General features: G+C 37.0%; 2 protein-coding genes across 2 annotated transcripts in view; one reads left to right on the top strand and one right to left on the bottom strand.

Moving 5' to 3' along the window:
* Nucleotides 1-2,675: 2,675 nt before the first annotated feature.
* Nucleotides 2,676-6,687, top strand: mrpl17 (mitochondrial ribosomal protein L17). Its single transcript, XM_008431258.1, has 3 exons — nt 2,676-3,090; nt 6,099-6,167; nt 6,263-6,687. The coding sequence occupies exons 1-3, from the start codon at nt 2,917-2,919 to the stop codon at nt 6,521-6,523; spliced, it is 504 nt and encodes a 167-aa protein (XP_008429480.1). The 5' UTR covers nt 2,676-2,916; the 3' UTR covers nt 6,524-6,687.
* Nucleotides 6,688-8,054: 1,367 nt separating this feature from the next.
* tmem145 (transmembrane protein 145) overlaps nt 8,055-14,309 on the bottom strand; it is a 58,317-nt gene continuing 52,062 nt past the window's right edge. The window contains exons 14-15 of the mRNA XM_008431259.2: nt 13,946-14,134; nt 8,055-12,151 (exon numbers count right to left, since the gene is read on the bottom strand). Of these exons, the coding sequence (XP_008429481.1) occupies nt 11,912-12,151; nt 13,946-14,134 (429 nt within the window). The 3' untranslated portion in view covers nt 8,055-11,911. The remainder of the gene's footprint in view (nt 12,152-13,945; nt 14,135-14,309) is intronic.

Raw genomic sequence — 14,309 nt, 5'->3', positions numbered from 1 at the left:
GCCATCTAACGCTGCTGTTTGTCTACCATCATCCTGAACACCATGCAGATACTTTGACACCAATAAATAAATCATATAACCTAATATCCTCTTGGTTTCATGTCATATTGTGCCTTTCTTTTCCTACATGTTGTTGTTCCCACATTTTATGCACAGCTTTCAGATTCTCTTGACATAACAAAAGTCATAATGCTGAAAATTTTCCACTGGTTCTGCTAGAAACACCTCTATGATTCCACAGCAAAACAAAATCATATTAAAAATCAGTACATTTCTTATTAATACCGTAGGAGAACAATTATTACTGTAAAATAACTTTATTACAAAGTAACCAGAAAAAACTGAGTTAGCTGTATTGAGCCATGGGACTAAACTGGATTCTTCCACAGCCATCTAACACTGCTGCATTTCTTCTAATATGCTATCGATAAGGAGATTTTGCAACATTTTTCATCATCAAGCAAAACCATACAAAAATTAATAAACTCTCTTTGATATTCTTTATGTTTTGTTTTACTTTTATAAAGACATATCCTTCAGGCCTGTGCATACTCACACAAACAGAGACATTTCTTATTGCTTCAGGAACAACGTTCTCACTGGCATAGTTGACAAGAACTGAAGTCCAAAATGTGGAAAGGACATTTTTATAGGTTGCCCCAATTGCCTCACACCCACTTTATATTTCAAGAACAATGTTCTGCTCAAATGATGTATCTAGAATAAGCTCCAAGAACTCCAGGGCTGTAGAAATAGAAGAATGTCATTTTGTTCTTGTAGCTCTCAGAGTAAGATATCAACAGGTGTCATCATCTTGGCGGTTTGTGAGCTTAAACTCTTGGTTTGTCATTTAATTTTAAAATGTGACAAGTCACTTATTATACATAAAACTTCACATACCATTGCTTTCCTGTTTATGATTTCAAGTGGTAGACCATCAGAAAGTAGTGGATAATTGTTAAGTTGAAAGATAACCAGTCATAGTGAGAAAGATTTCTGACTGAGCAGTCTAAAGAAAATTCAGCACACCACTACAACATTTACTTTTAGAGGAAAAAAATAAAACGTCTAGAATAGACAAATATATGTTTGTTTGCTTTTTTTTTGGTATCATTGGAGTCGGGTAGGATTGCTACAGACACCTGATGTGAATTCCATCTCCATAGTGTTATTAGAAATATATCAACTGAGAAAAATGTTGATGTTATGCTTCCCTGCTGAATGTCGAATGAAGCAAGGAGTCCTGTCAGGGCTTAGAGACTTCCTTTGAAATTTAAATACACTGTTTATTTGAAATGTATCCTAATCACTTACATAGGATTTCTTTGTTCTCCAGAACCCTTACATGGGGAATAAGCAGTTGTGTAAAGCAGAGCAGCAGGGAGCTGTTTCCTAGGAGTTCAGGTTGTGTGGAGAAAATTCACTTCAGTGTTCATGCTGAGACAGAAAATAAGCAACTGGTTTTTATTTCGTTTTTTTGTTTTTGTATTTGTTTTCCTCCAGCATGGATATGAGTGGTAAATTCTTCCTATGCTGCTACTAACTGTGCAATATTATATTTTACTAAATAATACTTTAATTTAGTTACACAATGTATTCAATAGATGTACGAAAATAATAAACTAAGTAATATAAGTAGAAATACACTCTGTTTCTATTATTTATTTATTCCTTCATTCATTTGTTCATTCATTCATTTGAAAAGTCAACGTCGGTTTATATCACATATGTCAAAGTCAAGGCCCGCGGGCCACATCCGGCCCGCAAATCAATTATCTATGGCCCCCTGAATGATATTTAATTACTATGAGAACCGGCCCGCAAGCCAGAGCCGCCCGCTCGTGTTTTGCCTGCAAACACTACATTTCCCATAATGCAACGGTAGCCCGCGAAGTGACTACAGCGCGCCCAAACGGCTTCATTATTCATCAGCTCATGAGCTGATTCAGAGCCTCACCCCGAACATTGATGAACTTGTACAAAAGATGAGACACCTCCAAGTATCAGGCTCAGCCTCAGACAAGTGAGCATCACAGAGCAGTAACGTATTTTCAGTTTATAAGTTTCAGTTAAATTTTTACATTTGTTTCTACAAGACGTGATTTTTCTTTGAATGAAGTATTGTTTTGTCTGTGTGCCATATATTTTTGTATTTTATTTTATTTTATTGTATTTATTTTTCAGTTGAATGGATTCAGGTAAAATTGCAGATAAGAGCCATGAGAAAGAATACAACTGATTTGATTTATTTTTTTACTTTACTATTTGAAAGCAGTGATCGGTAGGATCATAGAGCAGCACAGTAATGCATTTTCAGTTTATAATGCATGCACTTTGATTTATGCATCTATCTTGATATTAAGAAACATATTTTGTTTTTAAAAACAATTAAATTTGTTGCTGTTTGCCTCTTGAAAAATGTTTTCCCTTGAAGTTACTGACAGAGCCATAACAAAATATTGCTTTATTCATTTAATCGTTAAATAATACACTCTGTTAGGTCTTGGTTCAATAGGCTATGTGCAATCATTTCAATATGTTTTAATAAACATTAAACCAGCCCGGCCCTCAGCTTGTAGCAAATTTGTTTTTTTTGGCCCTCTGTGTATTTGACTTTGACATCCCTGGTTTATATTTATTACGTATGGTTCAGCGGAACCATGGTTTCCTAGTTTCGTGAGCAGGTCGGACACTCTCGCCGACGCACAGACAATGTCAAAGACAGTAAAGTTACCGTAGCAAACGGAGATATTTTTTCATGTTAATGTCCTCTCTTTTTTTTTCGTAAAAGGCAGACTGACGCAGCACTTCGCTCGCTCTATTAGGTGCGTAATTTTTTGCTATTTTTTTTTTTTTTTTATAGATAACTTTTGTTGAACGTGGACGCTTTTAGTGTAGTGGAACCCACGGGACGCGATGCGCCTCACACTGCAGATGCTAATCTCCCACGGCCGGGTGGCCAGGAGGATTGGCTTGGGCCCGGAGTCCCGGATCAACATGCTGCGGAACATCCTGACTGGACTGGTTCGGCATGAGAGGATAGAAACCACGAAGGTCAGAGCCGATGAAGTCCGCTTCTACGCCGAGAAGGTGAGGAAGGCTGGCAGGGGGAGGCCCGGTTCTCCCGATCAGACAGAAGCAATGGCTCAGTTCAACTCTGACTTGTTTCTCTGGAGCTCTCCAGCAAATTAGGTTAAAATGATCTCCTTTACAAGCTTCCACATATTAGAATATACAGTTGCTTAAAAAGACGGAAAATTTTTTCATATACGCCTTTTATTTTTTCAGTTATTTAAAAATGCAGATTAACTTCAATTGAAGCCATACATTAGACTCGCAACTCTTTCTTACTAAATTAGCCTAAAAGTTTCATATTCTTGTTCATTTCTCTCTGCTTAATGATATTTTTTTAAATAATTACATATTTTATACTTTGTGGAAGGGAAGAATAACCAAAAAATGTCTGACCCAAGTCGTACAGTTTAAAAAGCAATTATACCGAATTCTGGCATTTAACAAATAGATATAATTTCATTAAACTCTAAGTGACATAAAATGGGGAAACGTTTATTTGACTTAATGTGAGAGAGCCAGGACCAAAGGTTGCATATCTTTTTATATCGATGTAAACTGCTTGTTTCATCAGTATAGGGATAACAATGTCTTTATTTTTCCAGATTGTACTGCTAAATGCTGTTATTTCGATTGTTTTTTCATTTAACAAACAACCAGTGGTGTACTTTACTTAACCAGTACTGTACTTTACTTAAGTGGATTTAATAATGGGTACTTTCTACTTTTACTCCACTACATTTTACAGTAAGTATCTGTACTTTCTACTTCACTACATTTCTACAAAACTGTCGCGTTACTCGTTTCATTCAAGTCGCGTTGCTCTTTTTTTCCGTTAAAATGTGAAGTTCAGGGTCTTAAGGTGGCGCCGTAAAATCCCAGCAATAACGTGACTTAGTGTCTGTTGTCACCCATCGGCTCCACCTTTACTCGCACGCTGAGCTCCAGACATGCGCAGTGGTTTCCTCTGAGCGGGAGAAGGTGTCTGTCTAATGTCAGTAATATAATAGCGCTGCATACATCATAGATATGGCGACATGTAAAATAAGCAGCGCTTCGCTTTCACAGACGGTGGGAACTTTGTCAAACTTTTAGCGTCACTTAGAAGGAAAGCTTAAAGAAAGGTAAGCTCCGGGGACGTGATGCTAGCAAAGCTAGCTGTACAGAGACACATGTTGCATCTGCGATGAAAAAAAGTTGTCACTTATGCTCTGAATTATTGTGTGGAGGTGTTGCAAATATGGGACAACGCTGTGACCAAAGTCAGCAATATAGTGATATGACATTCAAAAACGATGCGATTCTTCTGGACGGATCTTTACTGATTAAATTTAATTCAGTTCTAAGTATTTAATATCTAGTTTTTTTTTATAGGAATGTGGATCTTTAAGATCAATTTGAGAAGCAATTTTGATAGGTAAAACTTAATTCTTTTGTCACGTAGGGCGGGGTGCTGGTCTTGGGTAGGTGGTCTTGACTACAACTCTGCTACGTGGTTCCTCCGTTGCCTGTCCTCTCCCACCCACCTTCTTTCCCCTTTATGTTGGATTTCTTTCAAAATAAAAGCCACTAGTGGCAAAAAAGTGAAGTTCATGTTATGTTAGGACAGGAGACAAGATGTTTCCATCCCTGATGCATAGAATCACATATCTAAGTCTAAACTATGTTACAGAGTAAATACAATAAAAACATGCTTTATCTGTGGCATTGTTCATAAAAATGGCACATTACTGATGTATTAAAATTAAATACGATCGGTACACTTAATGATATTGTATTAGGGATTAGGTAATGCATTAAGCAAGTACTTTTACTTTTAATACTTAAGTATTTTTAAAAGCCAGTACTTTTTTACTTTTACTKAAGTACAAATGTTAATGTGGTACTTTTACTTGAGTACATTTTTGTCTGTGTATTTGTACTTTTACTTAAGTACATTTTTTGAGTACTTTCTCCACCACTGCAAACAGCATATAGTAGAAATATTCAAAGAGCTTAAAACACTCTGCAGGCCCTTTTCAGATTTCTGCTCGGTGCGTTTTATGCACAGCACTTTGATGACAGTTTGACACCAACTACTAACAGACGCCAACAGTGATGGTGTGACGCTGATCTCGTCAATGATCTCTGGAAGCTTTCTGCCTACTCAAGGCGGTTTCTGTTTCTGCTAGACTTGGTGAAATCTCTCCAACTTTTCTCACCACTGAGCTTAAAGCAGGCCCAGAAGGTGGAGCTCCTGCATAGGCCTAAACTCCAAACTCTTTTTTTTTTTTTGCCCTGAGGATATTTGAACATGTATCCTCTTAGCTGCTGCTGATGCTAATAATGTCCTTCTCCACAGATTTCTCTCTGTAATCCTCATATCATCAATAAACGGATCACACAGCTCTGAATCCGACAACTATCAGCTGTTTTCACTCCTTAGTGTGATCAGCCAAACGAAAGGTTAAGGCTCCCCTGTGCCTAATTTTTAGTAAAATTTATTTTTTATTACAGAGTTGTTATATAATATATGCTATATTGTCTGCTGAGAAAACAATATCTCTTTAGAAAATGCAACAACATTGTATATATTTAAGTGTCTAAAATTGCACTGCTTTGTTTTGTTTTTCAGACATCTATTCAAATATTGCACAGACTGTTCAGCAGCTACTGATAAATTGATTTTCTTCAGAGTCTTCAAACAAGTTGCTCATTTATATTTTAAATTTAAATTAAACCAGGAAAGTTGTTCAATAATATATCTACACTTATTAAAATATGTCAGTTACTTATTGAGAAGTCAAATGATAAAATTTGGCCCAGCTAAGCCTCGTCTGTCCCGGGTTTTCTCCGTGTTTAAGCCTGCATGGCTTTGGGCTTCTGTAAAGCTTTCTAGTAATCCTGCAGATTCTCCTGAAGTCTGGTTGAACCTCGTGTAGAAACTCTGCTACCTGTTTGTAAATGTAATCATGCAGCACAATCTGAATTCTCCTTACACGTCAAGTCTTTCTGACTGTGGATATTTTTGTGTTTCATCTTCCCAGCTGATCGACTATGCCAAGAAAGGAGACACAGATGGGAAGGCGATGAAAATGGCCAGCTTTTGGCTCACGGTGCGCGTTTGCAGCTCTCTTCATCCTTGTGGAGGTAAAAGCTGCGTAATGGAGAGCAGTTTGTTTGAAGTTTCCCTCCTGCTCCCTCTCTCCAGGAAAAGGATCTCGTCCCGAAGCTCTTCAAAGTCCTCGCTCCGCGTTTTGAAAACCATTCAACCGGCTACACGCGGATGGCCCGGATCCCCAACAGAGAGAACCTGGACAGAGCCCAGATGGCCGTGTTGGAGTACAAAGGCAACCCGTTTCCACCTCTTTATCCCGTGAAGAAGGAGAATGAACTGACTCTCATCAACCAGCTCCTCAAAGGCTACAGAGAGGAGAGGGCGAGGGCAAGAGTGTTGGCTGCTGAAGCCTAAATACTCCCATGTTTTTTTTTGTTTTCTCATGTTGCAGAAAGAGCCTTAATGCAAGTCTTCAACATGACCAGTTTTAAAGCTCCAGTGTGATCTGAAAACAAGAACTGATCTCTAAAATAATAAATCTGATTGTGTGATAATAAAGTTTAATTTTCCAAACCAGAGTTCCAGGTTTGTCTTATGTCTTCAGTGTTGGAGTTTAAATTAATGCAGGTTCTGGTCATGGATCTTCTAAAGAAGATGAAAACTGCTGCTGCACAGGCATCTGTTAAATCTGAGCCAAAAAATAAAAAAAATAAAAATCAATGAAACCGCCTGCTGTAAACTGTTGCATGAAAAGGTTATTGATTTCTAATAAAATGTGTCTGAACCTCTTTAAGTCACAATTATGCACAAAACAATCTGATGAGCTTTGAACAGTTAAACAGAGGATTCTGTTAATGAGTTGTAAAACAGGAGATGTGGACAACAAGTTCTGCTCCCTTCATAAAGGTTGAACACGAGTGAAACCACAAAACCATCACGCAAAATTCAAATATGTGTTTCAGTGAGTAAAATAAATTCACGAAAATAGTTGAGTGATGCAATAAATGTTCTCGGTCTTAAAAGCTTGATGTTTATGCATTAAGACAAGTCTAGCTTTTTCTTACTTGCTTCGTCTGACATTAATTTTTAGTCGCTCCTGAAATCTTAACTCCTGCTGTAAGTGAATGTCAAAAATAATTTTGTATCAGTAAATCTGCGGTAGTGTTCGGTTTCTAAAGGCTCATGTTGTGCATGATTTTTTTTTGTGTGTTGCATTTCAGATCTGCAGGTCTTATTTACCTCAGTTAAGATCAATGTTCCTGATTGAAGGACAGAAAAGATTGAGCACAAATCCAATCTATGGAAGAGTTAACAATGAACACAAAGGACCATATCATCTTTTGATAGTTCTCAAGACCTTTCAGAAAATATTCTATTTGCTGATGTGCATCACATTATGACATAAAACCAAAAACATTTCAGCAAAGGATCAATAAGCTACACATCTTAATCTTTCAATGAGACTGTAATTTATTAAGAGGCAACTTTAATTATCTGCACTTCAATTAGCACTTAGCGTGTGCAGACAAAAAGGTTTATTTACCTCTTAAAATGATGACAAAAACTTTCCCTACAAACGTAAAAAAAAGAGGTTAATGGAAGTTTTTAAAACATGAATTTAGACTGAATCACAACAGAAAGAAAATAAAGATTTAATCGCAAAACATTCACTGAAAGCTCAGAAATAGCTTTGGACAGTTCAATTAGACAGACCAGCTTATCGGTAATGACTACAAAACATTTAGGTCTGCACGCTTCAGATCAGGACCGGGCTGGAAACCGTCCCCAGAGCGTTTTACTTTAATAGACCCTCGTAATGAGAACAAATCCCAAACTCGATAAACAAATATCAGATTTAGTGTTTGGACTCCTGCCCCGGTTCCTCACTGGAACGCAACGGGCTCTCAAATCAACACGGCACGCAAATAAAACAGCCAGACAACGCTTTAAATAAAACCATATTTTAATTAGTTACTTTGAGAAAAAGGATATATGTACAGCATCTTTATAATTAATATTATTTGACACCATTAAAATGCATCTGAATGGTGCTTTTGTGATGTGCTCTTAACCAGGTCGCTCTGAGTAACCTATAAGCTGTGCTGTTCTCCGTCATGCACACATACATCTTTTCTTCAAGTTCTTTCTCCACAACACTTTATGACAAATCAAACGTGAGCATTGACGACGCTTAAGCAAAGTTTCCGATATCGGTGCGCCTCTCCCCGTCTGTTCAGTCAAGTCATGGCAACAGCAGACGAAGTGGCAGACATGCCAAATACAAACCATACATATTCAGAAGCGACGATTAGTATTCTAATTCAAGTATCTGTCAGTTTCACAAAGTTACACTTCTGGAAACACTCCTACAGGTTACACACCACAGTCCTAACATCGGTACTCCATGACAACAAGTTTGCCACTGATTAAATCTGACGGCTCGAAGCTGAGCACAACAGTTTCTCTAGTTCAAGATAAAACCACCGAAATTGTTTCGAACAAAGCACGAATTATTCCCGAAAATGTCTGAAAAACCGTTTTCAGTCCGTATTTACAGGTAGGAATAATTCTCCATGAAGTATGAATACAGATTTTTTTTTTTTTTTTTAAAGCAGTCCTATAAGATGGATCCGCACAAATAAACAGACCAAGACCAGGAACATTAAAGTGCTCCATGCAGGACAGACAAAATGTACAGTTATGTTGCTGCTTTCACAGCTTCTTCTACAAGACATTTTTCCCCCTCCCCAATATATGGGGATGAAAAATTATGAATATTTGTTCAGCTTTTAGCACAGCTTAAACATTAAGGTGTAAAAAGCCAACAAATGTAATGAGTTGTGGTTCAGATACAAGACAGGGGTGAGAATAAAGTTCCTTCTTTATTAAAACACTGAAGAGAGAAACAGCCTGTTGGGTACATGCTTGTTTTGGTAATTGGGTATGAAACTAAGAATTGAAAACGGCAACAAAAAACATGAGGTTATTTGATTGTAGTTTTAAAATAAAACATAAAAGTGAAATACAACCTTCTATTGTTTTGGAGTTATAACCAGATGAGCAGGCATTTAAATGTCCTTTTCTAGGTTAAAATAATTTAAATAACCAGTTAAGAAAAACAGAAGATATGTCACAAATTAAAGAAGAGTTGAAGTATTCTTGTCCAAATAGTAAAAATATATAAGATGTTTGAAGCGGACAGAGGAACCAGAGCCTCCCAAGTATCACAACATGCAACCATCACGGTTGGTTGGTTGACTAGGAATGCAAAGTAAACTGGTCAATTGTGAATATCTTAGGATTTAAATAAGAATCATATCAAATTCAAGTTAAATTTCTGCTCAACCACTTCTTAAAACAAAAAACGGCTTGTATTGCAGTTTAATATGCTGTCTTAATACTAAAATCAAATCACTCAATGTTAGTCATTCCTGATATATATTTTTTTGTTTCTTTTGAAAACCCAATTACCAAAACATGCAAAGGCATCGCTGTTTTTAAAATCACAGAATTCCCATTTTGATGGAAATCTTTACAAGAAGAATTAACCGAATAAAGTTGAAATTGTGATTGTGACCAACTTCAGCATCATCCCCGTCCTTGTGCTGTATTGCATCAGCATATTCACCAACATCCACAAACACAGACATGACAGTTAAAATCAGGGATATTCTGCATTCCAGTGAAACTAACTAAAAACAGCCCAGTATAAATAATATTTTACTAGGCATGGGCAGGTATTCGGCTTTATTATCATTATTATGAAAAGTACCATCATCAAAACCATTATGCATATTTAAGCTGCTCTAATTGACAAACTGAAGAAAGGATGTGCTAGAAAACAGAACTTTACTTTATACTGTAACTAACTTACGTCAATTTGTTCAAGAGTTTAACAAGGTTAAATGGTCACTTGTAAATAACACTTCACATTGTCAATGTTATTGATCAACTATTCACCCTCTTTACGTGCACAAAATAATTTTAAAAGAAATATGCTTTCACAGCTATGAGGAGTAGTGTTCGGTTTTTAAAATGAAAACGATTGGAAAATGTTTTAAATAGACATGAACAGACAAGTCGGCTGATGAGCGGATGATGTTCAGCTCAACCGGCTCAGACTATTGAACAGCCTGTAGGAACTGAGAAAAAAATGATCTTTTGCTGCCCAGTGGTGTAACGACACTCTTTGGTAAGGAAGTTTAGGAACTGATATTTCACATCGGTTTCATAACCACTGATCTCCACAAGCGATCAAAGCTACAAAGTTATTTAACAACCTAAAGAAAAGGATGCAATTGTTGGGTAGATGGATGTAACACTGGAGTGTGAAATTGCAAAGATACAAACTGGAGAGAACAGCGTTTCCAGTTATTAATGGTTACTAATCCTAACCGTGCTAAATATTAATAAAAGTGGCTAAAGATCTCTCAAAATATCTTTTTAAACAAATAATGTTTTAGTTTTAAAATAACAGAGAAACCCTTTTTTTCTCTCTCATACACACACGCACATTGTGACATTACCTCCTTACTTTACATACATTATCATGGCAAAATTGCAAAAACAAGTACATTTTTAATACTGTTGCAATTATTCAGATAATTTGGAATATGCTAAAAGTTATTAACGACATGTTGGATGTTTACAAAACTAGAAAGGATCCATGAATCTCTGATGACAGGCCCTCTAATTTTAAATATTAAGTTTAAACATTTCAAAATATGTTGTGAAACTGTGGTGTTTATCTTAAAGTTACCAGAACTCAGAATATCATACCAGCCCATGCCTACGTCTACTTATAGGTTCAAAATACTGCAAGACAGCTTTGATTTGAATAGTAATTAACAAAGGTTTTGCAGTAAAAAAAAAAAAAACCAAACAAAAAAAACATATTGCAGCCTATTGTATGTATTTACAGAAGTGTGGATTTCAACACACACAATAAGCGAATATTCTATGGTCACATGGAGCACATATATCTGCTTCTCGGACGGAAAATACAACACAAACATGCATGTTTTACGAGTACTGTACTTCGGGATGCCCAGACTAAATGTGACAATTTACAGTTACACATCAGTATATTGATCCAGAAAAACCAGCTCCAATGAAGGCTTATACAGTAAGAATATAAATAAACACAACAGACTCCATATACCATAAATATATCTAAGTTTTATCAAAAATGTCTTAAACATAAAAAAGTTATTGTTTATTTTTTTAATTTTAAACATAATGGCATGGGATTTCTCTGTGGTCGAAGCACCAACTGGAATGTCATGTTTAGGGGAAAGAAAACATGAATTAATCTCGTATTTTGAAATAAAACTATACATAATTGTTGCTCTCAACAGTTTTAGCTATTTACAAACTCCTCCAGGCACACCATCAAATCCTCATGAATTTTTGAATAAAAGTATTTCAAGAATTTTGTTCATTTCCACATTGTGCACAGCTATCATTCTATTGCTCCGGCTACATCCACTTTGTCATCTTTCTCCCGTGTGCCTTCAACTGGTCAACATCAAATATTTATTGCTTCTTTATTCTTTTACAACCTCAGCCTTTGCGTCTTAGCCATCTCCCCCCCTCCCCCTAGCTTCTCCATACAGGTCATTTCCATTTTCAAGTTAAAAGGACCATTTAGGGATTTACTTTTCTGATGACTTCTCATGTATGTCCCTTCATCTATAATTCTTCTGTTATTTAGGATGACCTTTTTCTCTCCCACCAGCTTTGTAAATTCTGTCTGGAGCCTTCGTCCTTTCTGCCACAGTCTTTCCCGCTTTCTCATCCATTTCATGCCTTCGTCCCAAAGCCTCCTCCACCGCCGCTCTGCATGCTGAAGTACTCTGTGAAGGATGGAAGTCGAGGGGGCATCGGGGGAGAGCGGGAGGCGGGGCGTGGGGGTATCGGAGGTGGAGGTGGCGGCAATATCATGGTTAAGTCTGCAGCGGTGGTGATTATCTTTTGTTCGCTGTTCCTCGGCACGTCGGGTCCTTTGCGAGCAACTGTCTCTTCCACGGTCTTCACCGGATCCTGGAATTAAAAAGTTTTGAGGCATCATTTATATGATAATGACAACAATTCATAACCCTGGACTTTCAACACTCTCAGCACTAAGATCTTCTGACAAATCAAAAAGCATGCTAATTTACCTCTGAGAATGTTTGACTGGGATAAAATAAAGATTTGGTTATAAACAGCAGGAAACCTGCATATTGATAATCACGTTCAGCCCATCATTACCCTGAATCTGTTAACTCGAAGTACCTCACCAGTGCTCATGCATAAAACTGAATCTCATGATAAGCTGGTTTTTACTCTGAAACATTACAAACCCTAATTTAAAAAAATCTGGCAACATAATTAACTGGAATTGTATTCATCTGGATCAACAGATTTCACTTTTTTACAAAGTCTCTGAAAGACTCATTTTTGAGTCTTGCCACAAACAGTTTTAGGTCAAATTAGTCTGTATGTTTGGACTAGCTTCCTAATGAAACCTTGCTTTAAATCTTCACAAAACTGTTTCAGTAATCTGACATTTGGGTTCCTCTGTATTTACAGTGTTTGTTACTAATGTACTCTAACAAACCTCTGCAGCCGTTACAGAATAGTCAGATACATAGAGATTAAACTACACACCAGTGGACCCTATTTAGTAACAATGTGACTTCTAAGAATGATAGCTTTTACTGAAGTTTATTTAGAGGTACCACAACAAAAAGGGACATCACACACTGTAAAAGCAAAATTACAATTATCTTTGTTTACAAAGTTGGACTTTATGTCTTCTACCAATCAATTACATCTTTTAGATACAGGTTGTAGATTTCACAATAACAAATAGATTCTCAAATTTTCCCACTGAAATTTAGATTTATTTACCTTATCAGAACTTGGAATAAATAAAAGCAGATTAGAAATATTTCCAGACTTTTTAAATTGCACTGATACCAAGGTTACCATTAACAACAAACCAGGTCGCTAATCCACCACATGGTGAATTTTGTTCTGCTTAGACTTTGTAAAATTACTAATGTGGTAATGAAGTAAATATATGATGTCATGTATCAAACACATTATGGAGATGAACATCAAAACCTGTGGTTATAACTTAAGAAAACGGGGTAAAGGTCTGGTACATCCTTATAAATCCTCTTTCCCCCCACAATTTAGAATTGTTTAAAAAAAATAACATTTTTAGATGCCTGTTTGTTGCTACATTAAAGGAGTAATGCTGTAGCTGAGAATTACAGCTCTTTTTCTGTCACTCATCTCTATGTAGCGTAAAAAGCAACACCTTCAGAGCTGAAAGCAACCGAAGCAAGACAATTCATCAGAGAAAACACAACAGCTTAATTAAGCCTTGCCATGAATTTCTGCTCACACTTATATTTAATTTCACTCAAGAGTTTTAGTGTCAGGCATATTGTTATGCAATGCGTCATCCCCTGGAGGAGATAAGTATTTTGCTGAGAAATAATCCCTGAAAACACGCTCCCTCGCAAACTGCGCTGCTGCCCCAATCGCTTTCTATTTTCAGGCACTTCTGTTCGATAAGACAGCAGTTAATTTCAAGCTACGTTTGACACACAAAAAGCATCAGAAAATGAGTACACTAGAGCCCTTATCTAATTAAATGTAGCAAGCGCTGCAAAATAATGGGGAATTTATAGTGGATATTATATAGACAGTACATGCGGCGTAATATGCATCTCGTTGCGGTTTCTGGTTCTTCCTTTTGTTTCATTAGTTCTCAAATGAGACGTTCTGGGCTGCATATCAACCACTCAAATGTATCCAGGAACACATCACATTTAGACTTACTGATTGGATGGAGAAGAGCTCGGTGAAGTTGGGCTGAGAATCTCCGAGGAAGGAGCTGTTCCCATAGGCGTGGTGGGGAAAACTTTCCCCTCCCTCGCCTCCTTTGGGGCTGGACTGCAAGATCCCAATCTGGGAGGTCCGAACATGATACGGGAAATTCTTGTTGGCTGCTGATGGTCTCGTAATGACCTAAAAAAAAGAATAAATTCATGAAGAAATATAAATATTCCTTAACGTTTATTCAAGATAGCTTGGGGAATATGTCTGTAACCTATAAGCTCTAGGTAAAGACAAAGACATGAGAGGTGTGTGGTGAGGACTGAAGATATTTGACAGAACTGTACGGCCCATTAGTGAACAACGC

The sequence above is a fragment of the Poecilia reticulata genome, linkage group LG16, assembly GCF_000633615.1.
Source record: "Poecilia reticulata strain Guanapo linkage group LG16, Guppy_female_1.0+MT, whole genome shotgun sequence".
Taxonomy (NCBI): Eukaryota; Metazoa; Chordata; class Actinopteri; order Cyprinodontiformes; family Poeciliidae; genus Poecilia; species Poecilia reticulata.
The sequence above is the reverse complement of the archived record's forward strand: the minus strand, read 5'-3'. Positions and strand labels throughout refer to the sequence as shown.